Here is a 27773-nt window from a genome sequence, read left to right on the forward strand (position 1 = left end):
AATGTGCTACATCTTGATCCTTCCACAGCACAACCCAGGTTCTTGGACAGACTTAACATTTTTGCTAAAACCAGCTATTAGGCCTGACCACTTCCTTCCTTCCAGGCACTATTTTCGGAAGCAGAGACATAGTGCCTCTGCACCTGCTGTTCGTGTGGCCACAGAAGAAACCCTCTACAAAACCCTCATTTGTCTGCACAGCAGAACCAGTGATGCCCAAGCCCAGACAGGGAATGGGGAAGGTACCAGTGTCCCATGGGGCCAGTGGGGACCCAGAGGCCAGGCAGCCTCACAAGAAATCATCTCCCCCTGACTCCTGCCAGCTTCCTGCATTCCTGACCTGAGACCTGACGGCTTCGCACAGCTGGGCTCTCATCTCCAGGCCTGTGGTTGGACACATTCCTAAGGGGGTGAAGCCAAGAGTCCCAGTCCTGTTCTTTTGACACCAGGATGGTGGGGCTCAGGGAAGGAGGAGATCCGGGGGATGACAGCCTAGTCGTACCCAACCTTGATTCACATGTTGCGGTGCAAATGAGATTGAGAAACAGCCTCAAGAAGCTGATGGTGTCACCCAACTGCCCTTGGGAGGTGTCCACTGCAGCCTGGGGACAGAGGGAGGTCAGCGTCATGTCCTACCGGCTCTGATCACTCTGGTCCCAGGCATGTCACTGTGCTGTGGGATGGAGTTTCAGGGTGAGGGAGGTGGCTGAACAGTACCACGTGAAAACCAGTTTCTGCCTCCAAACCAAACTGGTACTCAGCCATTAGCTGTTTGACCCCTGAATGCCAGGAATTCATCCTGGCCACCTGTGTATAAACCTTTCCCTAGCTTTTGTCTTTTATCAGGAGAAATCAGGCAGAACAGTGGGGTTCTTTTTCTTCACCTTTGATCGGGGCTTATTTGTCCATAACTACAATAGCAGGGGGCCTTTACAGCCTAATGAATGCAGCGTTGCAGAGTGGCCTCAAGCAGAAGGAACGTCTCCTGTTCCATCTCTCGGAACTAGGGGCAGGAGGCCATCTGGGGCTTACCATCTTTTCATTCATATGCAAAGTACTTCCAAAAGCACAAGTGTGAAAACTCAGACTCCTGAAATCAAATCACTCATCTTCTTCACTTCTAAAATCTGTCTCAGTGGTGGCTACATGATAGTATGGGACACTTTGGATTCGAGTGGGGAGAGGCTGTTGTGTTAGGGTTCCGATGTCCCAAGAATCTGTATTCCATAGCCATGTATAGTTCTTCTTTTTTACAAATCCTTTTCAATAGACTCAATATCACCTTTGGCAGTGGTTCATCAAAACACGGACAAAACAGTACGGTTGAGGGTGGATTTATTTAGATATGCAAATGGCATTCCAGAAGCCCCTTTCATCAAGGCATGTGGATGTGCTGGGTGCTTGCAACCTCAAGGCTGGGCAGAAGTACATGTCCCTGAATTCACAGTTCACAGCTGTACAGCGAGCCCGTTATCAAGGGAGTGACCCAGGAACTGGCTGCAGAGAATGGAAACTATTGTTCCAAAGGCAGTTACACTGAACTTGAACTTGCTGTTAAGTGCACACGTGCACACACACACCCAAGCCCATCATAAAAGCCTATCAGCTCGCACAAATACCAACCAGAAGCATGTGTCCCTGGTACTTCCTCTAAGTGACGACAAGGTCTGAGGCTTGGGTCCATGAGCTGCTCCATCACCTTTTTCTTCCTTGTGTCAACCCTAGGCATCCTGAGACTAGCTGGTTTTCCTACGTTGCTCGCAAGGATCACTTAGAAACAATACAGGCTTTCTCAGAAGTATTTTAAACATGATTCTGTTTTTCATTGCCTTATTGGCAATGGAGTATCATCTCTGGAGCTTAAATGATGCATTTCCAAGTCCTGAATTTTATTCCACTTGATGGGGTTTGAGAAGTCTGGTTACACTACAGAAGCAGGGGGAGGGCAGCAGGATTGGCATTTGGGACCTGAGAGGCAGGAAGAAGCCCTGAGCCTGTGTTGGGAAGAAGGAAGGGGGAGGAGACCTGAGCTACCTGAAACCCTTTGATAACCAGGTCATGTGACTCAGGGCAACCTTCCGTTACTGTTTTGTTAATTTACTTAAAAACAGGATGACTCAGTAAAAGGTTTCAAATGTAAGTCTCAAAGAACTGAACTCCTCCATTTAGGACCTGGGGGAAGAGCAGGTCTTAACTGAAAAGCAGGGTGCCAAAGAGCCAGGGAGCATCCCTTTCCTCCTGATAACTCCCCTTTCACTAAGAAACTGAGACAGTCAACGAAGTGCTCCTTCCAGAAGCAGCCCCACCTCTGTGTGGTATTTCAACTACAATGCATCCGCCAGGAAAATGCTGCAGTTGGTTTCCATCCAGGGCTGGATAACTTTATGGCCGCTAATTAGATCTGCAGCCACACATGGAGATAGGCACAGAAATAGCTTTCTGTCCTTTCATTAAAGGAACTTCTTCAAATATTAACTTAGCAATCTCCTCCACAACCTCCCAGAGGTAGCAGGCAGGCAGCGGAGTTTTCATATTCTGATTTTACAGAATAAGATACTGGGGATGCAGGGGAGGCCGGTGCTGTGGCTTTCTCCAGGCCAAGACTATACCTTCAAACACCAAGTGGATGATAAAGACTGGTGTTCTTGAAGTCACCCCTTTTATTCCACAAGACAGACCCCAAGTTCTGAGGGCAGGGTCTATGTGTAAGGCCTTGGGTCCTGGAAAGAACAGTGACAGACATGGTGTTGGAGCCCAACACATATTTCCTGTAGTGGAAAAGGTCTTATCCACGCACCCCTGTAAGTGACATAAACACAAAACGTTCGTCGTACGTGTAAGCCTAAGGATGAAAACAGGAAAGACACAGAGGTGGGTGAACCTCGCTCATAGCAGAGAAGGAAACCAGTGGAGTAGCTAAAATACTCCCCCTCCCTAGGGAACGCTCCCAACACAAAGGAAGAGAGACATGTGAGATCACAGACATGCTTACAAGAGACAAGACCCACTTCATAGCACAGGGAATTGGGCTCAACTTGTGCCCAACTTGTGCCCTCGCCTCTTAGTGCCACTGTGAGCCGAGTAAAGGCATCTTCACGTTAAGTCTTCATTTCCTCCACATGACACGGAGATGAATGCCTATTCTACGGCACAAGTGTGATGAATGAAGATGGGAACTCATGGAAAACGCTCAGCACGGGCCCCTGCTCAGGCGAGCACTCAAGAGAAGAAGTCATCTGCGGCCTCACAGTAGGAACCTCCAGGGTTTCTTGTGGTCAACAAGGGAAAACATTTTGGTCCCCAAAAACAAACAATACTTTGTCAGTCCTATTCCGTGATTGTGCTCTTTTAAAGCAGACACAGACAAAGCCAGGAGTGATGCCCCTTAAAAATTTAACTATATATCATATTCATTTATTATCAATCCACAGGATAATCTGATTGCTACATGAGCTCATAAAAGCTTTTCTCACCTTTACAAAATTAAAAAAAAAAAAAATGTGCCACAAGGATGTAATAACAACTGCTGATAAACAAGAAAAGGAATCTTAAAATTATAAATTTGCTGTAGAAAAGATAAAAAACAATTATATTTTATTTAGAATTTTACCTTGAATAAAATATTCCCCTGTATAAAAAATAAAAAAGCTTGCTCTGGTTAGAATTAGAGTATTTTTGTCTTCAAATCTGGGAATTTGCATAATATTTCCATGATAGTTTTTCCTTTGTACCGCGTGGCATTCAAGCATAGCAGATTAGAAGGATTTTTTTTTAAAGCAGTCTTAAAATGGGACATCTGTAGAGAAATTCATTTCCTTCTTCTCCTCCGGATGTGGAATGGAAGCTTTGAGGGAAGGAAAAGTAGGAAAAGAGTGGGATGGGATGGGTCGGGATGGGATAGGAAGAGAGGCTGGGGAATGGGCAGAGAAGGGGGTGCTGAGTGTGCTGTGAAATAGAGCAAGATCACAAGAAGGCCTATCTGTAAGTGCTTTAAGATAAGGTGCAGAAGCAGACTGCAATGTCGCTAGTGCTGCCTATGTACATATTCACAAGAATACAAAATTCCAGCTAGTTCACATTATCTCGTCCGTTCTGAGGCATCCACTCCACCTTGCTGGCCGTGACCGCAGGCAATGCAGCACCTCCACTGCCCTTGTTGGTCCTTGAACTTGAGCGAGTAGCCCTGGGAGATCCAGCAGGCTCTAGAAACACACGTCTACCAATGGGCTGGAGTCCTGAGTTAAAGAGAAGCTCCAGTACTGGAGTTGGACACAGCAATCAATGTTCTATTGTCGAGGCTTTTTCCCTTAGATTTGTCTAAAATAGGTGTCAGAGAGAAAAAAATAAAATACAAACAAACAACAAAACAAAGCCAAGAAGCCCCAGTAACCACCGGGGACATCAGAGGCTTAACAGCTCTTCACGCGGGCCTGGGTGATATCCGATGTCTTCTTGATGACACTGGCCCGGGTCTCCCGGTCTGGCCGACTGCTGCTGGATGCTGGGGTCATGGAGGAAGAAAGGGGGAGGTCTTGAAAAGGGGGCCAGGAGCTGTTGTAAGGCACCGGATTGCTCTCCTCTTTGATGGTGACCTGGAGGTCCGGTTTGTTGGAAGTGACGAAGGACGCCATGCCGGGCAGCAGGTAGGAGCCTCGAGTCCCCATGTTGCTGAGGTACTGTTTGCCTTCAATATTCCTCTTCCGCCAGTGTGGCCGCCCCTTTCAAGAAAGTAATTAAGATATGTATTTCCTTCTCCTTTTATTGGATGGCTTTTTAAAAAATGCATCACTGGCCAGGTGTGGTAGCTCATGCCTGTAATCCCAGCACTTTGGGAGGCTGAGGCTGGAGGATCACTTAAGCTCAGGAGTTTGAGACCAGCCTGGCTAATGTAGTGAGTCCTCATCTCTACAAAACATAAGAATTAGTTAGGCATGGTGGTGTACACCTTTAGCCCCAGCTACTCGGGAGGCTGAGGTGGGAGGATCACTGGAGCCCAGGAAGTCAAGGCTTCAGTGAGCTATGATTACGCCACTGCAGTCCAGCCTGGGGAACAGAATGAGACCTTGTCTCAAAACAACAACCCACAAATAAAATTTAAAAATGAAAAATGTGTCACTGTTCCCATGTGTTGGTGCTTTAGCTGAATTTTTTAAGAACTGCAGAATGAACAAAGGCTTAGCACTTCTATATCCCTCAACTGAAATCTATTGCACCCAGCTATTCATATGCCAAGTAATGGTTTTTCTTCCCTTTTCTTTCTTTCTTTTTTTTTAAATCAATTCCCATTTGCTACCTCCCAGAAATACTTTCCAGACTACTCTATGAAGGCAAAAAAAGAAGACAGCAGCTTGGTTTCTGGTTCCCCTATGCTCTGCCGCTCGGCCCGATTATTCGATAGGTTTCAGGTCACCATGGCCAGTGTGGCACAGTGACTCAGTCCCTCAGTGCTGGCCCAGTCAACCTAAGCCAACTTGTATTTGCAGAGAAAAGGTAGTGAGGAACTTCTTAGTGATATGCAATAATGTATGCCCCTTGATTGCTTTCAAATGGGGGTGGTTTAGAGCTCCACAGTGTGGAGCTCTGAATGAAGGGCTGGTTTCATTCAGAGAAGGGACTAGATCTGCAACCTTGAAGAAATCAGGCCAGGGTATATGTGAGTGTGTACATCTGTCTTTTCAGAATGCCTGCACTTTTTCTGAAAGTGTTTAGTACATGGGAAACCACTAATTCAAACAACCATGAGCTTCCCTCTCTCTTTCTCCCTCCCTCTTGCTCTCTCTCATTCACTCAAGCACAGACCCCCAGCAGGTGGCCAGCAGGAATGCTTTCCATCTCCATTCCAGCCACTCTCTGCCATTGTGCACACCCCATCTACGGGAAGGAGAGGGGATGGGACCCACTTGGAATCAAGATGGGGCACACAACCAGCTCTGGGCATGGGTCACAGAGGGAGGAAACCCATGCACACGTGGAAGAGGCTTTTGCTTAGCATTTTCTGACGTGTACTGGTCACTGCTTTTGGCTGGGAAGGCTGTTCTATTTTTGCCAGTGAAATAGGATGTTTAAGTGGTAAGAGCATCAGCATTTCCTGGCCTCCACTTCATTCCCTTTTCCTGCCATCACAGCTTCTCTACCTGATGGTAACATTTAACTCCCTTTCCTCCCATTCAGTTCCAACACCGAATTTTATAACCCCAAACCCAAAAGTATGGTAAATTTTAGGTGATGCATTATTTCCCCACACAAGAAAATCCCAAAGTGAAGCTTGTGATCTAAAGGAAAGGTGTGTAACCAGCAGCAAGGAAAGCCTGGAGCTGGTGGGGAGGCTTTTCCTTGGCAGAATCGTGGGTGGTCGGGGCGGCAGCTTACCTCAGCACTCTCTTCATCACTGGGCACACTATCAGTCGTTTCGCTTTCTGTTCACAGAGAGAAAAACACAGGGCCATCATTCCTGTCCCTCAAGCTGTGCCCAGGCTCGGGCAGTGTTTATAAAAAGGAGACTGAGTAACTAAACTCATCACCTCCTCCCTTTGTAAAGTCAAAACATTCTACATGGAAGAAGCTACAGTGAATTTCCACTCCATAATCTTCGGAGAAGCCAGGCTTGAGAGCTGCGAGGAGGCTCCCTTGGCCAGGGCCAGGCTGTGTCTACACTGGGCACTAACTCCCAGGAAGAAGCACTGGTCCCTGGGGCCCTCTTCACTGCAGCTCCATCCATGATGGCCACACGGGTCCTGTCTTCCAATCCATGCCAACCAATTCATTTAAGTTCCAATGCAGAGTTGACCATTTCAAAAAGGTTTTCCTACATTATCCCCATCACACTCAGATCCTTCCTTTACCTCTCACCCCTTTAGGACTTAGATCCTGGATTTCTAGAGTTGCATCTGCCATGTGGGTTACCGTAGGTGGACAGACCTGGGGTGCTCCCTATGATCCTCACCTCCGCAGGTTCACTTTCTTTGGGATTGCCTCCCTTGAGTGTGGATGGAATGTGTGTCTGCTTCTAAAAAATAAGATACAGCAAAGGGGATGGAATGGATGTGATCCTGTGTCCATGATCATGTTACATAACACAGAAACCTATTGGAAGAGGAAACACTCTGCCTTGCTGGCCCTGCTGAAGCAAGCAACCATGTTGGGAAGGCTCCTATGGCAAACAAGTAAGGACTGCTTCCAGCCAACAGCCAGCAAGAGACTGAGGTCCTTGGTCCAACAACCTGCAAGAAACGAAATTTTGCCAAAACCACGTGAGCTTGGAAGTGGACCCTTCCCCAGTTGAGCCTCAGATGAGACAGCAGCCCTAGTCAACACCTCCATGGCAGGTTTGCAAGACTCTGCAGCAGAGGACCCAGCTAAACTACGCCTGGATTCCTGACTCACAGAAACTGTAAGATCCAAATGTGTGTTGCTTCAAGCCACTAAGTTTGTGGTTTCATGGTTACGGCAGCCAATCAGTTACCATCCCCATTTGGCCTGCCAGCTGTGAGACACTGGGCAAGTTTCTCAACTTCACTGAGCTGCAGTTTTCTCCTCTGTAAAATGAGGGCACTGCCACCTGCTAAGAGGATTACATGGAGAGTGAGTGAGAGGGTACATGGAAAAGGCCTAGCAAGGGCCTGGCACACAGCACACGCTCCGTACATCAGCACTGCTTAACCCTGGGTTTGCACAACAGGCTGGATTAGTGGAATTGAAGTCTAGTGATTACACACAATCTATGCTTATAAAAAGATTTTTAAACGTAAAAACATTTTTATTTTGTAAAATAAAGTATCAATGGTGTGCGATTTTTCCAGTGTCCATAACCACTGAGAAATAAAATCACAGAGGGCAGAGCCTGTGCAATATTTAGGCATTTAGAGATCACTTAGCCTGAGCCATTCACTGTACAGACAAGGCCTAAAGAGTCACTGCAATAGCTTCTCTTCCTGATGGTAACCTTTAACTGCCTTTCCTCCCATTTAGTTCCAACTCTGAATTTAATAACCCCATACCCAAAAGTATGGCAAATTTTAGGTGATGTATATTTCAAAACACAAGAAAATCCAAAAGCGAAGCTCATGTTCTAAAAGAAGCGAACATTCTAAAAGAAGGGAGCCCTATGGGTCAGTGTCATGCCACAGTCTTTGCATGCAGGTCTCACGGGGTCCTACGTCAGGAAGCAGCTGCTCTTATCCCCCGTTATGCAGAAGAGCTCTTATGCTCCAGTGCCTTCCAGCTTTCCAGCCGGTCCCTGCTGAGGGGCTGGCCTCTGTCTCACGTCTTCCTGGTGGCAGAGCTGGGATGAGATGGCTCCAGCCCAGATAGAGCCCTTTCTTCCACCGACAGCATTAGCCCCAGACCAGGCTGTCTATCAGTTAAAGGCAAAAGAACAAATGGACAAACTGTGCCACAGGTGCATTCCTTAAACGAGGAAAGTAAGAACGTGGACTCCACTGGTCCCAGCCTGGAGTCTCTGGGCCTGTTTGTCAGCCACTGTTCTCCAGTGACTTCACACAAGCCTGAGTGATCGCGGGGGGCTGGCCATGAGCATGCAGAAGGCAGATCTCTCCACTCCTCGGACTGGGCATGTTTCCCCAAAACATCCCGTGCTGGGAGCCACAGAGGCCCAGAGAAGCCCTCAGCCTCAGCTGACGAAGATACCAGCTATGAAGATGAGCTGACAGTGCTAAGCACAAGAACTGTTTCCACGCAGAAACACACAAAAAAACAACAGAAAACAGAATTCCCCTCCTCACAGAACCCTCGTGTTGGCTCAGTATCCCGAGGAGGCAGGAATCAGAACAGTCACTCCCAAGAAGAAAAATGAGGAACAGAGATGTTGAGAAACTTGCCAGAGTTGCCAACTGAGACAGCACAGAGGAGAGAAAACAAAAGCGGACTTCTGACTCCAGGGCCTGCACACTGCACACAGCAGCCCCGCTTCCCTGCTCTTCTGGCCTCTGACGAAATTTCAACATCCGCTTTCCACTTTATGCTGAGCTTTCTTTGTGCTCCAAAGCCAAGGTTTCTCTTCCTTTCATATGGGTTCAGAGGCTCTTCACTCCTAATGACTTTCCATAAATATCACGGTCTTCTTTTCCTTTCCCCTCCAAATACAAACAAAATAATGCCACCAAGCATGCTTTGGGGGCTGGGATTCCAGCACAGCCCAAGTCGCAGGTGCAGGAAGGGCTGGAAGTCAGATCCTGGGGTAAGGCTCCTGAGTGAGACCTTGCACAGCCCATGAATGTGACTGGGATGCTGACTTCCTTTAAGTACCCAGTTTTCAGCTTCAGGGAAATAGCTGCTGATAAGAAAAGATACACACGCTCTGAACTTCTCTTTTCAGCTGACACAAACGCGAGTTGAAGAGCGTCATGTCTAGATTAAGGTCCACAGCATCTGAAGTCGTCAGGAAGATGCGCCATATTAGGACACCGACAGTTTTAAAAAGGGGCCATGAGTACCTTCGCTTAGGAGCAGAGAACCCTGAACCTCCCCCTGAGGGCAGCAGTTCTCTCTGCGACCCCAAAATCGGTGACTCAAAGTGCTTTGGTGGATGCACCATTACCATGTCCTCTGTTTCCTTGGTTTGACTCCACCACTCCCACTTCCACGCTGACTTCTTACACAAGGCAGCTGACTGCAGCTGTGCCTCCAGATCAGTGCTACTATGGAACTATCAACATAAGTGATTTCATTTTCCCTTTTGATCAGTTTGAATTTGCTTTTGCTTTTTGTTTATTACTTACTTCAAATACAATGGAATAAAGAAGTCTGGAGATGCTTCTCTAGCAACTCCAAACAAGCTGAAACTGAAGGTTTTTACATGGCACCAACAGGCACATGAGTAATTCACTTAACCTTTCTGGTCTCAGTTTTCCTGAAAGCATCTGGGCTGGGAGGGAAGGGGAGTATTTGGATTAGATGATCTCAAAAGCTCTTCCAGTTCTAGGGTCAGCAGAAGATCTCCACTCTCTCATTATAGCCAGTGAGTCCTTTAGATGATGCTTTCTTCTCGAGTCTACTCTCCAGCCCCTCTTACCCATCCTCCCCCATTACTCTACTGTGGTTGTAGGTTAACTCTCTATTCCAGACCAGTTTTTAATGCCTCCCTGAGAACACACATATTGTCTAACCATCTCAGGAATACTGCTGGAAGGGAGATGATACATTTTTACCTAAAAGCCTTTTTGCACTCTGACATTCTGCTACACTTTCTGGAAGGCTCTTGTTCAACAAGTTTGCTTTGAATGTCTTTCTATTGATCATATTCTCAATTACTTTCACCAGGAGTAAATTATTTTCAAATCGGAGTCCTCTTAATCTCAAAGCTATTGTGTCTTTGCTCCGCCCAACAAAATGCAAGCCTGGTGTGGTTTCCTGAAGGATTCAAAGCCTTTACTGATGGCTGCCGGTCAGCAGAAGATCTCCACTCTCTCATTATAGCCAGTGAGTCCTTTAGATGATGCTTTCTTCTCGAGTCTACTCTCCAGCCCCTCTTACCCATCCTCCCCCCTTACTCTACTGTGGTTTTAATTAAACCATCAACCACCTAATAAAATTCTGATGCCACAGATCAGGCAAGCGGTCACTTTGTGATGGATCTTTAAATATGACATGTCTCTCTGCCAGAGCTTCCCAAAGTGGCACTTTGAAATGTCCCTCCCTAGTATGAAAGGTTTACAAATCACACTAGAAGTTTATGTTGTCTTAAAACATCCAATGCAAGTACTCTCTCTTCTCTTTCTCACCGTAATATTTAGACCATAGAGGAGAAGACAGACTTGCAAAACTGAATGTAGTTTTCTAATATACTACTGGCATTATAGTTCAATGATTAGTAGAGGGGAAAACTAGCAAACAGCAGCCTCCAAATACCAGTTTCCCAAACAGATGAATAAAGATGGTCAGAGGAGGTTGACATTCAGATGAACAGCCCAAACAAAGGAACTCCATCATGAAAAACAGGCAAATGGCCGACTCTATTGGAGAACATAAAGCAAGAAAGGTGAATACACGCAGAAAGCTGCCTTTCCTGGAAGCATGTTATACAATTTCTGACGGAGGAACTAAAATTAGCCACAGTCAGTAACAGGGAAATGTTTTATATCAGTGTGAGCTCTAGAAAAGCAGCAGCGATGGAACATTGTGGCTCCATCCAGTAAGCCTCCCTCCACAAGGTTCTGGAGAATCCAGACAATGAAAACAATGGAAAGAACCAAAGACCACGCTGAAAAGCCAGGCTCCAGCAAAACCTCCTGTTGATTGCCATCCTGGCACTGAAATCCTTCCTTTCAAATCTATGCAAATGTCCTGAAGGCAGTAATGAAATTTTCATTTCTCTCTGCATGGATCTGCTCTTCTCCGGATTCTTTTGCTTGAGCAAATGCCACTGCTGGCAGAACAGCAAGAAGAGGTCTTTCCAGAATCCCCAGGAAGACCTCAGAAAAGTCTTACTCAACAGATAAACATAGAAGTCTATTCTAAAGCTCCGACCCCGTAAAAAAAGAAGAGAAAAAGAAAACCACATGGAGCGTAACGATGCCTGCAGCAGCAGGATATAGAAGAAAGTCATGGGTTTTTAGCCATAACTATGTAAATATAAGTAAAGTGGCTGAGTGTTTCACGCTTCAGTTAGCTCTACTGTAAAAGTAAGGCATAAACATTCGGCTTTGCCTCCTTTGGTGGGTCCTTGTGAAAATCAAATGAGATCACGGGATGTGGCTGTGTTCTGAATGACAGAGCCCGTGCAGCTGTCCAGGGCAGCAACACAGGGTGAGGGGTTAAGGACCAGCCTTTGGCATCAACGGTTCATGGGTTCTAGCTGTGCTTCCAATCGTTCCTCCTCAGACACACTGCTTTACCTACGACAGCCATAGATCCATATACATATATATATGTTTTTTAAAGACAGGATCTCACTCTGTCTCCCAGGCTGGGGTGCAATGGTGCAATCAGGGCTCACTGAAGCCTTGAACTCCTGGGCTCAAGTGATGCTCCTGCCTCAGCCTCCCAAGTGGCTGGGACTACAGGCACATGCCACCACACCCAGCTAACTTTTTTTATTTTTTGTAGAAGTGGGGTCTCACTATGTTGCCCAGGCTGGTCTCTGATTTCTGGGCTCCATTGATCCTCCCACTTCAGCCTTCCAGTGCGGGGATTACAGACGTGAGTCACCACACCCAGCCAGGTTCATCACTTTTAAAAAGGGGATGATGATGATACCCCGCTGACAGAGTTACTCTAATTATAATTAAACAAGTCAACTGTATCATACCAGGCTTGGCAGCTCAGGCCTGTAATCCCAGCACTTTGGGAGGCTGAGGCGAGCAGATCACTTGAGCCCAGGAGTTCTAGACCAGCCTGGGCAACATGGCAGAACCCTATTTCTATTAACAACAACAATAACAACAACAAACAGTCAACTGTACCCAAGCACTGAGCATGGTTCCCAGGGCACGATAAACTTGCAACAAATGGTAGTTCTTGTGACTGAATCCTGGCAAGGACCAGATAGGGGCTGGCACATATAAGAGTTCAAAACGCATTTGCTGGATACATCACTGATGACAAGCTTATCCTGTTTGACAGATTATAGTCTTCCTGTAGCCAAGGTTTATTCTCACATCCCACTTACGTTCCTAGCATAAATGCACACTAGGACCTATGCTAAGTGAAGTAAGCCAGTCACAAAACAATAAACACCATGATTCCACTCATATGAGGTACCTAGAATGGCCAAATTCATTGAGATAGAAAATAGGTAGGAGGTTGCCAGGGGGTAGGGTGGAGGAGGGAAAAGAGGACTTAGTGTTGAATGCGGACAGAGTTTCAGTTTTGCAAGATGAGAAACGTTCTGGTGGTGGCTGCCGGTGACAGCTGCACAACATGAACGCACCTAATGCTACTAAACTGTGCACTTAAAAATGGCTAAAATGGTAAATTTTATGTTAATGTATTTTACCACAAGTTTTAAAAGTGAAAAAAAAAAGAAAAAACAAGAAAGTTGGCATTCAGGGAAAATGAGATTAGATTTAGTGGCTGATAATTCACAAACAACGGTCCTTTAATTTCAGCGCTGGTCTGAGCCAGTATTGGGGGTGGCACCTACTGGAGGACACCCCATTTGGCAGTGTGTAAAAAGCACAGGGAAGAATCCCTGAACAATTTACTAGAACTGAACTGCAGTTTCCTAGGATGGGGCCTCTGCTTTGTATTTTTACTATCTGCAAGCAGTAACACTGACTCAGGATTTAGATTTCCTAATTACGACTGATTTCCACAAAGTTAAATGGAGATCATCAGGAAGAGAGGAGAAGATGACGTAATGCCGGTGAACAAGAGGGGCTGTCCTTTTACTCTGTAAGAATCAAGAACCAACTGATCTGTTCCTTCTCCTGTGACTCTGCCCGGGCCAACTCCTGCCATTACGTCGCCAGTTCCCTGGGGAACTGGCAATGGGCTCAGTCATCTGGCCTAATTAGAACCTGTACTAGATATAAAAAGAAAGAGGAAATATGTGGAAAGGACAAGTACGCTTGGCGGAATGGAGTGGATCTAGCAATGAGCTTGGGGTCTGAAGGTGGAGGTCAAGTCCTGGCCCAGACACGTGCTGACTGTATGACCCCGAGTAAGTCCCTTCCCTTTCAGAAATGAAGGAACAGGAAGAGATCACCTCTAAGGTCCTATCCAGTCTGCTCAAACTGAGAATCCATTAAAACACTGCCAAATTTCTAATAACTTGGACTAATAAATTAGACTCTGATGAACCACTGCCCTAAAGAAATCTTATCTGTTAACCATACATAAAAATGTTATGGGAGCCCAGGCACTGTGGCTCAAGCCTGTAATCCCAGCACTTTGGGAGGCCGAGGCAGGCAGATCACCTAAGGTCAGGAGCTCGAGACCAGCCTGGCCAACATGGTGAAACCCCAACTCTACTAAAAATACAAAAATTAGCTGGAGTGGTGGTATGTGCCTGTAATCCCCGCTACTCAGGAGGCTGAGGCAGGAGAATCGCTTGAACCTGGGAGGCAGAGGTTACAGTGAGCCGAGATCATCCCACTGCACTCCAGCCTAGGCGACAGAGCGAGACTCTGTCTCAGAAAGAAAAAAAAAAAATGTTATGGCCAACTGAGTAAAGAAATGCTGTGATCCTGTCCTCTACCTGAGAACAGAAGTGTCCAAGAAGATGTTGATTAAGATAATTAAAGTATGAAAAACTCCAGGAAGAATAACGCCTAGGACAGAGGAGAGATGCTCCGTGGGGTGGTGAGATGGGTGACCCTAGACCAAAGCACTGCGCAGCCGGTTCCCAGGCCTCCCAGAGCCTCCCGCTGCTGCTCACCTGCATAGGAAGACACGGGGGAGATCTGCAGGGGGTAGAGCTCGCTCATGCTGACCGGCTGCTCATCGCTCTCAGTGGTCACCTCTACGACTTGGCAAATGTCCGGCGGATTGGTGACAATCTCTTGATCCTCAATGTTGCTGTCCAGATGGGACTGTCCTACAACTTCAAAGAAGAGACAGCCATCACGCAAAGTCCCCTGACCTCACAATTCTAGCACACTTTCTCAAGAAAGAAAGTCTTCCCCAAAAGAGCCAGGCTGCCAGGCTCCCATCACCATCTGTCCCCTGCCATGGGGCTGAAGAACAAGCCTGAGCTCTGTAGCTCTGGGGTGATTTTCCCAGGGAGCAGCTGGCCAGTCCTTGGCTCCCCAGGTCTGTCTCCAGCATGCCTGCCAATGGCATGCACCGTAGCCATGTCCTATCCAGCTCAGCAGAATTCCACTCAACCCCGTCACAGCCAAGGCCACAGGACCAGAGGCAGCATCCAGCCCCAGCCCCAGGGCCAGACATGACAGTACTTTGAACCTGACCAATTTCTACTCCCTGCTCTTGCTCCAAAAGAAGGCACTGTGCTTATTTTCTGGATTCTATGATCCAGGGAGACATTATCAAACCTTACCAAAGAGGAAGGACCATGAAAATCCACCCAATTGTGTCACATCTAGCTGTGGGGTGCTCTGCTTACGCTCCCAGCTCTCCTCCTGCTCTGCAGGCAACATGTCCAACTAGCTGAAATATCAGCACAGTGGAATAGAGTCAGATCTCCAATTCTGGCAAACATTAGTAGCATCAGCTCCCCGGAACACTAATAAGATGGAATCTGACAACCCTAGCTCTGAAATCTGCCTCAATTTTTAAAATTATATTGTTTATTTCGAGATCATTGTAAACTCACATACAGTTGTAAGAAATAATACAGAGAGATCGTGTGCCTGTTACTCATTTTCTTCCAATGGTTATATCCTGCAAAGCTAGAACACAGTATCGCAACCAGAGTATTGACATAAATAACAATCCACCCATCTTGTTCTGATTTCCTCAGTTTTACTTGCACTCTTTTGTGTGAGTGTGTACCTGCGCCAGGACTAAGTGCAGTTTTATCACACGTGAAGTTTCATGTACCTACCACCACTGTCAAAACACCGAACAGTTCCATCACCACCAGTGTCTCTCATGTTACTCTTTGTAACCAGAGCCACCTTCCTTCAGTACCTCCCCATCCATCTCTTTGTCCAGGACCCCTGGGCAACTATTAATCTGTTCCCCATTTCATTAATTTGTTCATTTCAAGGATGTTATATTAATGGACTCATATAGTAACCTTTTGGGGCTGGCTTTTACTCAGCAGAATTCACTGCAGAGTCACCCAAGTTGTGTGTTCCTTTTCTATTGCCGAGTAGTATTCCATGGTATAGATGTACCAGTGTTTATTCTCCCCTTGAAGGATGTCTGAGTTGATACAAGCCTTTGACTATTACAAATAAGGCTGCTATGAATGTTTGTGTTTAGGTTTTGTATGAACATCAAGTTTCCATGACTCTGGGATAAATGCCCAAGAATGCAATTGCTGAGTCATATGGTAATTTCATGTTTAATTTTACAAGAAATTGCCAAACTGCTTCCCGGAGTGACCGTGCCATTTTACATTCCCACCAGCAATGTCTGAGTGATGAGATTTCTCCACAGCCTCGGCAGCGTTTCGTGCTGTCACTGTTTATTTATTTTGGCCATTCTCATAGGTAAGTAATGATATTTCATTGCCATTTCAATTTGAAGATCCCTAAGGTCCTGCCCTAATTTTAAATGAAACTGACCTCATACCGCTGTCAGTTGGATGAAATGTCCCTGAAAATTAGCTTCAATAAATAAAGGTGAAGAAATAATTCCCAAGGTCCTCGTATATGTTATTTTAACATTTTACCCCACAAGGATGACAGAGAAATCATCGTTATCCTGTTATAGATGAAGAAACTCAGGCACAGAGAGGGAGAGTGACTTGTCCAAACTCACACAGCTTGGAGAAAATGCGGTGCTCTATGTCGCTGACATTTTCTCACCAATCGGCAAAGTATTCAGGTTAGAATGCACTCCAGTCTCCTTGAGACGCCAGGCGTCATGGAGAGGCTCCTGTTTTAATCACTCCAAGTATTTTATTTTCTAAAGTATTTTGTTTATAAACAGGTTCCTGTTTTAATTGCTTTCTGTGGAGTGATAAGCACATTCTCTGATTGCTATGCAGGGAAGGTTTTAGAGGGCAGTGGCAATTCATAGGTTCTTTACAATAAAGAAAGGAAAGGCACAGAAGAGGCTCAGAAAGGGGATTTGGGGCTGTGATAAGAGTCCAAAAGCCACAGCATACAGAATGGAAGGAAACCGGATCTTGTTTAGGTTTTCCTGGTGGGGATAAAATTAAAGAAAAGGCAGGCAGGCTATATACGGCAGGCAGATCCCAAGCCTGTTTATTTCATCCTTTGGACTATCCTATTTGAGGGTGAGGACATCAATTATGCAGGTCACTAGACACAGACTGACGCTGACCTACACTGACCTCTCTCAAGTTTCTTCTGCCTCTTCCCTCCAAGTAAAATAAAATGGCAGGAAAACAAGAAAATGTCCTGCCCTAGCCCAAGTCCTAAGAAGCAGCTGGTGGGTGGAGGTAGAAACCAAATGGGTGAGTTTGAAGAGGGAAGGCACAGTGATACTTTGCATACTAAGGCAATGAAGGCCTTAGATAAATGTGACTTAAGTCGAAGCCATTTAAACTTCCAGTACTTCAAAACTCATCTCTCCTTTGCATGTTGCTCCTAATAGAAAGACAGCAAGCTAGCTGGGACTACAAACAATGGCAGCCGCTCAAGTATCCCCCTAGTCAGATCCCTTTGTTCCAACCAGGAATTCTTTCTCTCACTGCTTTTCCCCATGACATCCAAGTCGGTTATTCAACTAACAGAGATTTATGGAACACCTGCTTTGCACCTCCTAGCCTCCCAGGGCTAGAAGGAGCAGCAGCAGATCGATGCAGTCAAGCATCCGGTTTGTAAGAAGTTCACAAACATGGCTATAGGCCAGCGACTAACCATCTAGAGAGTAAGTTTAAGGCCGTGAACACAGAAAAGAAAGAAAAGAAAAAGAACGGGGCCATACGATGGAAGCTGGAGAAGTGGGGTGTTTTTTCTAGTTTGAGGAATCAAAGGCTTCAATGAGGCAGTGGCACGGGGTGGGGGTTCAGCAAAAGGCAGCGTGCACCATGCCCCGACTTCTGGAGCCCCTTCCTGACCCGCCAGCACAGACCGGCCTCTGTCCCCTGGGTGCCTCTCACTCACTGTCCCCGTCGCTCGGCCGAAACTACAATGGGGCATGACCTTGCGACACTTCTGGACTTCCGGCCTTGTGTTGCTGGTTAGTTCCATATACCCGTATGGAACTCTGAACTGGTCAATGGCATCTCCCCTCAACGAAAGTATGAACTTTCTGTGTCCAGTCATGACACACACTCACAACTCCCACCAGAGGCACTCAGGGACTCTCCCCTGAATAAATGGACATGTGAAGGGGCCGAGGTTCACTGACTGGAGCCAGAGTCAAGTCCTGCAGGAGATTGTGACAATCTGCAATTACGAGATGTGACAATTAATGTTTTCTAGAAAACGTCAAGACTTCTGGCAAGCGGACTCTTGAAGCCTTTGGGAAGTGATAAAGACAGCCGGCTGTGGGTGCGAGGGCTGGGGGCCACGGAGAAAACGTGTTGGGGTGATGAAAATGTTCTGTCTTGAGTATGGTGGTAGTTACATCACTGAGTGCATCTGTCAACATTTATAGGACTGTATGCCTTAAAAGGGGTGACTTTTACCGTATTTCACTTAATATACATGACCTGGGATAAAAAGTAGATAAGCATGTCCACGCAGATTTTAGGTGTATCCTGAATGCGGGTGACCAGGACAGAAAAGTCAGTCTTTGTTTTCTGGGCTATGATCTGGATACCAAGTTAATGTAATTATGTTATCTCTCAGGAGTGATATCCCAAATTCCCCCACAGGAGTGTGCTGTTTTATGCCCTGGTAAGGGACAATGGCTTCTCTCCATCCAAACATCCTGGGTACTTTAGAAACTTTCCAGCTCCCGAGTGAAAGCCCATGAGAGAAGCAGGGAAATCCCGGTATCGAAATGCTCTCGAGATGAGCATCAACACTATCGCTAACCAGTCTCCATCTGTTTCTCTCTCTGTGTCCCTCTCTCTGTCTCATGCCACGTGAACGGATTTCCCTGAACCGCTCACAGCAACGCTGACTCCTGATGTCTGAAAAGACACATGAATAACAAACTTACCTGCTACAGCAAATAGAGTCAGAAGTGGCACTCCTCTGGGTACTAAAGAGTGTCCTAACTGATAATAATGACAAAACCTGACTTTCTGAGCACCTATCTTTGCCTCTACCTACCACTTCCCAAGACCTCACAACCCATGAGGAAGGCACAATAGTGATCCCCATTCTAGACATGCTGAAACAACCAGACAAGACATAACCACATAACTAATTCAAGGTCAGACAGCCAATCAGCAGCAGAACCGGGATTCAATGTTAGCCTTACCTGACTCCAAATTTCAACTCTTTATAATATGCTCTCCCTAACAGAGAGAGTTAATGAAGTCCGAACTGAGCTACTGTTGGCTTTCTTAGCCCCTCTCAGGATAAAAAACTTCTGAATCTCACCTTAGTGAGTCTTCAGGCTCATAACTAATAGCGACATTTCTTTTCAACAGTTCTCTGTTGTGTGCCAGGGAAATTCTCAGTTAGACAGGGAGAAATCCACTAAGTTTCTCCAGTTTATTAAAGTCAGCACATCTGAAAAGAGTCACCCACAGGAATGCAATTTTAACTGAATCTAGTTGCTGAGAATTATAACAATATTATTTATGGCTGGTTACTGATGAACCGGTTTGATTCCTTAAAAGGTCATTCTTACTTTATTAGCCATTGTTGACTTAATGTAGGTCTCCACCTGAGAAAGCAGCTTGCTCCCACGCCTCAGAGAAAGTGCTTAAAAGCAGATTATTAGAAACAGAGGGGTCCTTGGAGGGAGTTTGGTCCTACCATTTTACAGCTGAAAAAAGCTGAAACCCAGAAGTCAGGTAGATTGCTAAGGTCACCCAGGTAGCTGCAGAGTCAAGAATGAAACTGATTAGCAGGCATATAAAATCAGGCCACCAGCAGGGCATCACGCAGGGAATTTCCCCCCGCCCTTCTGAAGGTTTCAGGAGTTAAACTTCACACCAGCCCTGATGACACAGCACAGATGGAGGCTACTTTTCTTAATCAAATATATTTTAATATGATTTTGGTAATATCATAATCATAACATATCATTTTACCCCCTTCTAGCCCCAGAGTGATTTATCTGTACATTTCACTTCATCCTCACAGTAACTCTGTGAGATGGGCCGGATCCGTATGATTATTTCCAATTTCTATGCAATTTTAAATATTTCCATTTTATAAATAATTATATATTATTTCCAATCTATATAGACATTGAATTTCAAAGATTAAGGAGTTTGCCCAAAATCGCATGGTAAATAAAAAACTTCAGAAGCAGGTCTAGAAACCACATCTTTTGACTTCCAATCTCGTGCTCTTTTGGTATAAAATACAGCCATGATTTGGTTTAGGCACTCGAGAGCCATGGTGGGAGAGACAGTCACCGTGGGGTCAGTGATTCAGAGACAGGGATCTGTAGATGCCTGGGCCAGGCTGTCCCTGACTACAGGCTGCACACACCTCACCAGGATGACAGAGTGCAGGAGTAGGCAAGAGTGGGACGGGACACCATGCACCGTGCACCCTGCACCCCGTGAGAAAACAGCATCTCAGGCCACTACACGAAGGGAAGCACAGGATGTATCCCAGTAAAAACTCAGTAGAGGCCAGGCGCGGTGGCTCACACCTGTAATCCCAGCACTTTGGAAGGCCGAGGCAGGTGGATCATTTGAGGCCAGCAGTTCGAGACCAGTCTGATCAACATGGTGAAACCCCATCTCTACTAAATACAAAAAAAATTACCCAGGCATGGTGGCACATCCCTGTAATCCAGCCACTTGGGAGGCTGAGGCAGGGGAATCACCTGAACCCGACAGTCACCGTGGGGTCAGTGATTCAGAGACAGGGATCTGTAGATGCTGGGCCAGGCTGTCCCTGACTACAGGCTGCACACACCTCACCAGGATGACAGAGTGCAGGAGTAGGCAAGAGTGGGACGGGACACCATGCACCGTGCACCTGCACCCCGTGAGAAAACAGCATCTCAGGCCACTACACGAAGGGAAGCACAGGATGTATCCCAGTAAAAACTCAGTAGAGGCCAGGCGCGGTGGCTCACACCTGTAATCCCAGCACTTTGGAAGGCCGAGGCAGGTGGATCATTTGAGGCCAGCAGTTCGAGACCAGTCTGATCAACATGGTGAAACCCCATCTCTACTAAATACAAAAAAAATTACCCAGGCATGGTGGCACATCCCTGTAATCCCAGCCACTTGGGAGGCTGAGGCAGGGGAATCACCTGAACCCGGGAGGCGGAGGTTGCAGTGAGCCAAGATCATGTCACTGTACTCCAGCTTGGACAACAGAGTGAAACTCAGTCTCAAAAAAAAAAAAAAAAACACTCAGTAGAGGTAACCAATGTCTCCAGGGTCAATGATCTGGGAGCAGACGTGTGGATGAGACGTGTTGGGCTGGAGCTACAGCTCCTGTTGGAACTGCCACATGTCCACTCCTCACTGTGCCCTGTGGACAAAGGCTTTGCGGCTGCTCCACCAGAAAGAGGCCCACCACCAACCTTACTGTCTCCATGAGCAGCCACAGGGAGCTGAACTTGTTCAGAGTAATTCAAGTTCAAAGACAGGTATGAAAGCGGTGGGCAGGGCCCAGGTCATGCCAGACCCCGGGGACCTGGGGGAACTCAACTCCTTCTCTTGGGGTCAGTGGTGACATGATGACACTGGCATTTTTATTCTGTGAGAAGAACAAATGGGGGGCAGAATGGAAGCAGAGCCCAGCTGACAGCCAAGGCAGGCCCACACACAGTGTCCGAAACAGAAGGGATGGACTTGAGAAGTATGGTGAGGGAAGACAGGAGGAGGTGACAGTTAATTATAAACGAGGTAGTGGCAGCCAGGGAGAGAAGGAAGAAGAAAACAATATATAGCATCACAAAAAGATGACAGCTTTCTTGAGTAAATAAAAACTTCTTTTTTTTTTTTTTTTTGAGACGGAGTCTCGCTCTGTCGTTGCCCAGGCTGGAGTGCAGTGGCCGGATCTCAGCTCACTGCAAGCTCCGCCTCCTGGGTTCCCGCCATTCTCCTGCCTCAGCCTCCCATAAAAACTTCTTAAGGCTGAAAACACAGCAGCCCAACTCCACTGCCCGGGTCTCTCGGTTGGCACCTGGTGACTAAGGAGCGGCCCCACAGTCTCACCTCAGTGCCCAGGCGCTCCAGGTCCAATACAGCCAAGAATAAAGTATGTTGTTGTGGGTTCTGTGTCTGGGCATATTGCAATGTAAGGGTTCACATCTCATATGTGTTTCATCTTGCTAAGAGCGTTCTAGGGCTGTGGATAAAATCGAATGCCTTGTCTCAGGCCCCTTCTCCTAAGGGGTGAACAACTCAGCTTCCAGGAGGAAGGCATGGGCACGGCTGACAGCATAGGTGATCTCTTCAGAGGGGGTGCCCTCCATCTAAAGACTCATCCAGAGCTACTTTTTAATCTTTGTTTTTTTTTGGCAGTCTCCCTCTATCACCCAGGCTGGGGTGCACCATCTCGGCTCAGTGCAACCTCCACCTTCTGGGTTCAAGTGATTCTCCTACCTCAGCCTCCTGAGTAGCTGGGACTACAGGCACCTGCCACCATGCCCAGTTAATTTTTGTATTTTTAGTAGAGACAGGGTTTCACCATGTTGACCAGGATGGTCTTGATCTCCTGACCTCGTGATCCACCCACCTTGGCCTCCCAAAGTGCTGGGATTACAGGTGTGAGCCACCACGCCCGGCCCCGGAGCTACTTTTTATCTTATAAATAAAATTTCTATCTGAAGCATAATAAAATATGGCAAAAATAAGGGGAAACAAAGGATATGGGAAGAGATGAAGACCCAGTGCCACAGCCCTGTGTCACCTCTGGCCATCCTGAAACCATGGCAAGTGCTGGGGCCAGAGTCTGCCAACCTTGAGTTCAACTGGGTGGCCCTCATGGGGACCCTAACACTGGCCAGTAAGCTGTGGATCTGCTCTCCTGCGCCTTCGGGAGCCCATGTTGATACTTAGGTTTGCAGGCTTGCCTTAAAAAGCTGCTTGAGTTTCTCTGTAGATAAAGACAGGCAAATTTGGAAACAATTACCAAAAAAAGAATATCCTATGGGGGCACTTCGGGCAGCCAAAATTAAGACAAAAATCCCAACTCCATGACTTCCTAATTGCCATATGTCTAGTCACTACAGACTGCTCTGTTTACTCCAGAGTAATGAATAGACTCTCTGGTTTCATAGCAATCTTTGCTTTATTAAAGGGTGGGGCTGTGTTTTATCAAGAAACACAGCAGGGTTACAGGGCACTGCCTAGGCCGGCCAGACAGAATGTCCGCACCTGCAAACTTTTTACACTGCCCGGGAGATGGTTTCAATACAAAAAAGCACTGCTAACCTCGGCAAGAGGCCAGCGGAGGCCTGTCAGGACGCTTCAGTATGCTGCTGGCTTCTTCCGTTCCTAAAAACAGAAGTCACCACACACACAACAAAAATTCAATGCTAAAAGAAAGTAAAAATAAAAAGGAGTTTTTTCTTTTCCTTCCCCTTAAAGGGAAAGCAGGCTGAGGTCTTTTGGGCACCACACCTGTGCATTTGGCCATACGGGAGAGAAGGAACATCAGAAGACATGTCTTCATTGTAAAGACCCTGCCCTCCTCGGTGGCGGGCACAGCTAGCTACATCTGGAAGTTGTTCAACTGTCACGAAGGAGGGAAAACACTGCTCCTCTGAGACCTCCAATCTAAATTTGGTGCCTTGGTTTTTCCCTCTCCTTTCTTTTCTTTTGCAGTATTTACCACACATGGTAACACTGCGGTTATCTGTGGGTGTCTTATGTTTACTATCTGCGTCCCTCCATGAAAAAAGAAATTGGGCCTCCTCCATCTATTTCCTGCTCCTAGTACTGAGTCTGATATACCGAAGGTGCTCAAAAATATCGGCTGAATCAGAGTGGGCCCTTTGGCAACCCGTCTCTGTGCCTCAGTTTCTCTGTCTGCCAGGAAGCAGCTGGTGAGAGGACTTGTGAGGACCATCTTCCCTCTCCTTGGTTCCCAAGTTAAATAAATACTCTTTTGTCCATGTGAACCAAATAGTGAAAGACTGGGATCGCCAGCCACGAGCCGCCGGGAAACCAACATTTCTCCTGGGAGGTTACCCCAGGCTTCTTCCACGGAGACTGACCCGTCTAAGTTCCTTTATCTGATCCTCAAAAGCCTTCGTTTCTCAGCCTTGAAATCCGGGGGCTGGAACTTGCATTCTGAGATGATTCCAAGACCTCCTCCCACTGACTATGTTATTTGAAGTTCACTGTTTTACAAATTTTAGGCCCCAGGGGGCTGCTCATATGTATAAAAAATGAGATGTCAAAACAGTTTACCTATGATGTTCACCGTACTATCCACTTCATTTTTTATAGCTGAAGTCAGGACCGCATACTCAGGAGAAATATCACTTACTCCATTACTAAGCCCCAGAGATGACTCAACTGGTTCTTGCTAGGAAGAAGAAAAGAAAAAAGAATTGAGAACACTTCCTTTCCCCTCCCTTCTCTTAGCTGAAATTCTACCCTCGGCCTACTTTCTTTAATGCTAGGGTCATTCGTGTTCAGCTGCCGATACATTCATTCCCTGCCTCTTTAAGCTGGCCTGTTTTAAAGCACATTTCTGCATAGGGTACACTGCTGGGTATTCAGCTCCTTCCATTTTCCTTCAGGGAAACGGTACCGGCCCATCTGGCTCGCCTTTAGGAAATGCTTCCACCTGCACACAATAGCTCTGGGGCTATGCAGAGCTGCATCACTGTCTCTGTAAAATGCTGCACTGTGTGGATTCCACATTCTCCTCCTCTGAGGGAGTGCTCAAAAGAATCAATGCCTGGCTTTCTCCTAAGGGAGGAATCATGCCACCTCTTTCATAGTTATTTCTTAGGGAAAGCTCTGCCTCAATGACTGGCCCAAGAACAGGAGCCTAGGGGAAGTTGTAGATGAATTCTCTGCAGCTAAGTTTTGCCATGGCCTCTGGTCACCTGAGGCCCTGCACTGGATGGTTGGCTGATCACAAGGGCCGTACCCTGGCCTGAGTCCAGCCAGGCAACCCCATACCATGCGCTTTACATAACTGCCCTTCAGGTGGCTGAATATCCCATCCAGCCCAAGAATTCTGCACGCGCACACTAATGAAATAATGAGAACAAATTCCTTTCCCTTATTGGAGCTCTAAATGTGTGCTTTTTTCAAGTGCACCAGTACCCTCCATTCCCTTGTACTAAACAGCTCTGCAAAAGCCAGCCCTGAGGTGCCTGGTGATGTTCAGCTCTCAAGGTAAGCTTGCGTCTGCTGCTACCATAGCAATCAAGTCAGACAAAAGCCACACAGGACAACACCCAAGGAATCCAAAGCGGAAGAAGAGGGTGGAGAGCAGAAGGAACACAGGACTGGAAGCAGAGGATCATGCAAGTGGATGTGACTGTGTTTGGAAAAGTCAACAGTGGTCGGCTCTGAAACATGGTGGGTGTTCTCATCAGTTTATTTATACACTAGCTGGAATCAATCCTCCCAAAATCCTCAAAAAGTCACTAACGGAAGGAGGGGAAATAACCTCCTCCTTCATAATCCCACCTGGCAAACTCCCACCTTAATAACATGACTTCAAAGGCATCGCTCCACTGTATAGCTCAGTTTTCAAATAAACGATACGCTGCCTGGTTTACCAGATGTCCCGAAGGTCCAACGTGAGGGCAGGCCCAGAACATCCATCCCTACTGGGCACGATTTTTACTCCTTTCTCCCCCAGCATCTTGCATCTCTTCTCTTACAAGCTCTAAATAAGATGTCTGCCCTTTCTTGGGTCCAGCACAGTGGCTCACCCTGGAATCTCAGCACTTTGGGAGGCTGAGGCTGGAGGATTGTTTCAGCCCAGCAGTTGGAGACCAGCCAGGGCAACATAGCAAGACCTTGTCTCTACAAAAAATAAAAACATTAGCCGGGTGTGGTGGTGCATGCCACTTGTCCCGGATACTTGGGAAACTGCAGTGTTGGGAGGATCTCTTAAGTCCAGGAGTTCGAGGATGCAGTGAGCTATGATTATGTCACTGCACTCCAGCCTCGGTGACAGAGTGAGAGCCTGATTCTTAAGGAAAAACAAAAAGCCTGCCCTTTCTGGAAAAACAAAAAAACAAACAAAAAAACCCTTGCCTGTGACGTGGGTGAGTCAGCAGGTTTCCCTTCCTTCACAGCCAAACTTCCCACCCCCCGTCTGCCTTTCCGGACTTGGCCTCTCCACCTGGGCCCCCATTAGTTCCTGCGGTCTTGCTTCCCCTCCACCTCCAGAATCAAGCTCCCAGCGGGTCTTGAGAGCTCAGGCTTTGGAATCAGAAGGGCCTGGGGCAAAGCCTGGCACCTCCCCTCCTCACTAGCTGTGGCTCCTTACTGAACCTCTGTAAGCCACCCTAGGGCACCGCGGACAGCTGTAAACTGAGGCCAATAATAGGACCCACGTCACAGGGATAAGGTGAAGATTAAATGAGCTAACTACGTACATAGCACTTATTAGTAAATAAGTACTCACCATTACCAAAGGTCACCAACAAAACTCTGCTCTCCTAAATCCAATGGCCTTTTCTCAAATCCCTTCTCCTGGCCCCATATTCTGACCTCTGATGGACTGTGCTGTCCCTCCATGGCCACCTGGACTGACACTGCTGCAACTATCCACCTCTCCGATGGCAGCCTCCTTTCTCAATGGCGTCCTCAATGACCCTGGTCAGTTTCCCTCCCCCGAGTCATGCCCCACCTTTCACTCTTCCACCCCCATTTCTTCAACTCCCTCAAAAAGAACTAAGCACAGGCCTCTGAAGAAGTGACCAGAGAACTGCTCATTTGTATGGGTCTCCTTTGCTGTCTGACCTTATTTTTTTACTCACTCTGTTTCTAGGTTTCTTATAAAACTAATGAGGCAGTCAGGCTTGCATATATTTAAAAAGCTAAATTAATTCTGATTTCTCCATTGAAGACCTCTAAATGTTACACATGATCTACAGTTTAATGAGTGACAAGTGATACTTTTATCACTTGAGAAAACGATGACTCAGAGTCTAAATTAATTTTTCAAGATCACGCTACTTTTAGCCTGCGGAGACACCGGAACTGAACTCTGTCTTTGGTCATAAAATATGGTTCAATTCCAGGAGCTTTCTGTCTTAAGAAGCCCTTGTATCCTGCCCTAATTCCAGTGGAGACTGAGACACTCTTTTGGACACTATTCTACTCTCTCCATACTTTTTTCTTTTTTTCTTTTTTTTGAGACAGGAGTCACACTGTCACCCGGGCTGGAGTGCAATGGCGCGATTGTGGCTCACTGCAACCTCCACCTCCTGGGTTCAAGAGATTCTCCTGCCTCAGCCTCCCAAGTAGCTGGGATTACAGTTGCCTGCCACCATGTCTGGCTAATTTTTTTGTATTTTTAGTAGAGATGGAGTTTCACCACGTTGGCCAGGCTGGTCTCGAATTCCTGACCTTAGGTGATCTGCCAGCCTCGGCCTCCCAAAGTGCTGGGATGATAGGCGTGAGCCACCACACCTGGCCTTCTACTCTCTCCATTCTTACCCTGTATCCTGCACTGACCACTTCTATAATGGCATCATATATTCCACCGATGGAGGTTGGGAGAGACCATTCCAAACACTGTGTTACTCCCTTCACCCCACTTCAAAAGAAACCGTCATTTCAGAGCTATCATCTCACTGATACTGTCACTCTGGACAGACAGTACAGTCAATGGCCCAGTAAAACGGAGCCAGCACCTCCCGAAATGCCTCCATCCAGGGTGCAGAATAGGCCCAGGAGAGAAGGATCTTCACTAAACTGGGTCAAAATTTTGGAAATGATTGGAAGTAGAAACATCTAAATCTAAGCTATATTAAAAATCCAAGGATCTCAAATGAAGAAAAGGGGTGTGGAGTTCTCTATGTAAAATGAACATAGAGATCCTGCAGCCCCTGAACAGCCTTCACCCGCAGCCTCTCCTGGACCCCCGATGCCCCACTCCTGCCCTGGCTCAACTGCCTCCTGCTTTGCTGCACCATAACCTGGCCCGGTGAATCCTGGCCAGGATTCATGTCTCCTCTTTCTGCTCCCTTTCTCA

The 27773-nt window shown here is 46.8% G+C and overlaps 1 protein-coding gene across 5 annotated transcripts in view; it reads right to left on the minus strand.

Annotated features, from left to right (window-relative positions):
- Positions 1 to 1865: 1865 nt before the first annotated feature.
- The window catches only part of IRF2 (interferon regulatory factor 2), a 90336-nt gene continuing 64428 nt past the window's right edge, over positions 1866 to 27773 (minus strand). For 4 of the 5 annotated variants that reach the window (XM_033215794.1, XM_033215792.1, XM_033215793.1 and 1 more), the window contains 4 exons: positions 24011 to 24128; positions 14336 to 14500; positions 6370 to 6416; positions 1866 to 4718 (listed from right to left, as the gene is read on the minus strand). In XM_033215794.1, coding sequence (XP_033071685.1) covers positions 4410 to 4718; positions 6370 to 6416; positions 14336 to 14500; positions 24011 to 24128 — 639 coding nt within the window. In that variant the 3' untranslated portion in view covers positions 1866 to 4409. The remainder of the gene's footprint in view (positions 4719 to 6369; positions 6417 to 14335; positions 14501 to 24010; positions 24129 to 27773) is intronic. The other variant, XM_033215791.1, reaches the window with a different exon arrangement.

The sequence above is a fragment of the Trachypithecus francoisi genome, unplaced genomic scaffold (genome assembly GCF_009764315.1).
Source record: "Trachypithecus francoisi isolate TF-2019V2 unplaced genomic scaffold, Tfra_2.0 Lachesis_group1, whole genome shotgun sequence".
In the NCBI taxonomy this organism is placed as follows: Eukaryota; Metazoa; Chordata; class Mammalia; order Primates; family Cercopithecidae; genus Trachypithecus; species Trachypithecus francoisi.